At 30.3% G+C, this 2,424-nt stretch overlaps 1 protein-coding gene across 3 annotated transcripts in view; it reads left to right on the top strand.

Moving 5' to 3' along the window:
* The window catches only part of LOC106692423 (growth/differentiation factor 11), a 182,432-nt gene that overhangs the window by 94,485 nt on the left and 85,523 nt on the right, over nt 1–2,424 (top strand). For all 3 annotated transcript variants that reach the window (XM_067052107.1, XM_067052106.1, XM_067052108.1), the window contains exon 2: nt 805–1,132. In XM_067052107.1, the coding sequence (XP_066908208.1) occupies nt 835–1,132 (298 nt within the window). In that variant the 5' untranslated portion in view covers nt 805–834. The remainder of the gene's footprint in view (nt 1–804; nt 1,133–2,424) is intronic.

The following is a 2,424-nucleotide window of genomic DNA, read 5'->3' on the forward strand; positions in this document are numbered from 1 at the left end:
TATTTTAATTAGTATTTATTCTTTCTCGGCCAATTATTATTATTAATTTAATTAGTATTTATTCTTTCTCGACCATTATTATTATTAATTTAATTAGTATTTATTCTTTCTTGACCATTATTTAAGCTCAACTTAATTCTTTATTTTCCGTATTTTAGTGAGTTAAATTTTGTTTTCTCATTTCTACTTTTATATTTTTACGCGTTATTACGTCTCCTTTTCAGTTTTAATCTAATGGTTTGCTTTTTTTTTTTTTTATTCTAATCATTGTCTATTTTATATTAATGCTATTTTATTTCTTCTTTTCTTTCATTTGTATATAATTTTCTTTTCGATTATATTTGCATAATTTTAACCCAACTTTGATTTACCTTTTTATATCTTATTATCCTAACATGTCAAAATAGTTTTAGTTGTTTTTTTATCTTTTTAGCCCTGATGAATCTGTATTAAGTGGGCCAAAACGTTAGAAAATAAATAGTTGTTAACTATTTTGTTTCTTTCCTTTAACATCTTCTTAATTTGAAATAATGTTGTCAATTATTTATTAAATAGTTGAGGTGAAAAAAATCTTCCAAATAAAATATAAGCTTTGCATCCATATATTTGTCATTTTATTAATTTCCATTTTGAAGTCATGTCATCTATACAATTTAGTTTAAAGTTGTTTTATAACCACATTGCTTTTCTGAGTGAATTGAAGTTTTTTTTTCACCTCAACTATTAAATAAATTAATATAATCAACTTCCTAAAAAGTAAATCTAGTATACAATATATATATGATGCATTGTTTTGTTTTGCAGGGCACAGGGGGATGCAGTCATTGGGGCGGGATGGCTGAGCTGGGTCTTCTGATCGGCGTACTCCTGTTCGTCGGGGCAATCGGGTGCCCGTCCTGCTTCCTGGCCAGGTCCCAGCAACGGGAGCTCTCCCTCCGGCAGATCAAGGAGCAGATCCTGGAGACGCTGGGGCTCCAAGAGGCCCCCAACATCACGGGCCGACACCGACCTAATATTCCTCCCTTGGAAGGCCTCTACGACCAGTTCCAGTTCCAGGCAGACCAGGCCCACCAGAAGGAGGAAGAGGAGGCCGAACTGGCGGTGGACAAGGTCATAGCCTTCGGTCAACCACGTGAGTACTTCTTCTCTTTCATCCTTTTATGAGCCGCTTGTATCGCCTAACTGTTGATGTCTTCCGTTCTAATTTTCTTTCAGGACTATTCTTTCTTCCTTATATCCTCAACTGTACAGGATATAATTTTTTTTTTTAATATCATATTAATTGTGAACAGATATTTTTTTATTATTATGTTTTATCCAATACCAAATCAGCATGATTCAAATCGGCCTTACCTGGTTAATATTGCAGTAATATATTTTTTATTTAAAAATTAATTATGGGGGGAGAGTTACCGTTTCGTACTAAACACACCCCTAGCTATTTACAACGCTATAAATATTTAAAACTTGTGAATAATAACGATGAATTGTAAATAAAATAAATAGATATAAATAATAATTTATTAGAAGAAAGAAAAATAAAACTACACTATGCCACAACACCTGCTCACTAGTTTACATTCACTATCATCCAATACCACAAAAAATACAGTAAAGTACATGAGATTAATTTTTGATAGAAGGTTGACATGGGGCCCACACATTAAGATAAAAAGTGAATCTCTAAATTTCCAACTAAGACTATTATATTCCACTATACACAGACTTTCTAGATTACCTCTCTGATAGAAACTTAACGTGTGTAATTATTTTGCATAAAATTCTCTTCAAGTTATGTTCCTAAACAGTTGATATATTTTTATTTTATTTTATGCAATACCAGATCAGCCTGGAGCCTTACATGGTTAATATAATTGATTTTGGGGGTCTTGTGTTAACGCTATAAATATTGAAGGATTGTGAATAATAACGATGAACTATAAACAAAATATATATAAATAAAAAATAATATAAGATAAATAGATTAAAATAATAATTCTTAAGAAGAGAGAAAAAGATAAGTTAATATAAAAAAAACAATGACATTTATAGATTTATTGAAATAAATAATTAACTTCTAATAGGCAAGAACAGAAGTTAATTTGAGAAAAATACTAAGAGAAAAAATAAATAAAATAGTAGTATTTTCAATAATAGAATTGATAAATATAGAATTCGTGACAGGATGTCCTGCAGTAACCTGGGTTTCAGTCTTCGGGGTGAGGTTGGGTTTTCCCAAGTTAAAGTTGTAGGTCACTCATTATTTTTATTTATTCTTTCTCGACCTTTACTTAATCTATTTCATTAAATAATTGGGAAATTTAAATCTATTAATATCGTTGAAAAATTAAGTATTTTGTCCGTCCCGATGAATTGTACCGACAATTCTGTAAGTGTAAACTTAACCAGTAAAAAAAAAATATA

This window comes from Halyomorpha halys, unplaced genomic scaffold (genome assembly GCF_000696795.3).
Source record: "Halyomorpha halys isolate HHAL.00 unplaced genomic scaffold, Hhal_1.1 Scaffold56.1, whole genome shotgun sequence".
Taxonomy (NCBI): Eukaryota; Metazoa; Arthropoda; class Insecta; order Hemiptera; family Pentatomidae; genus Halyomorpha; species Halyomorpha halys.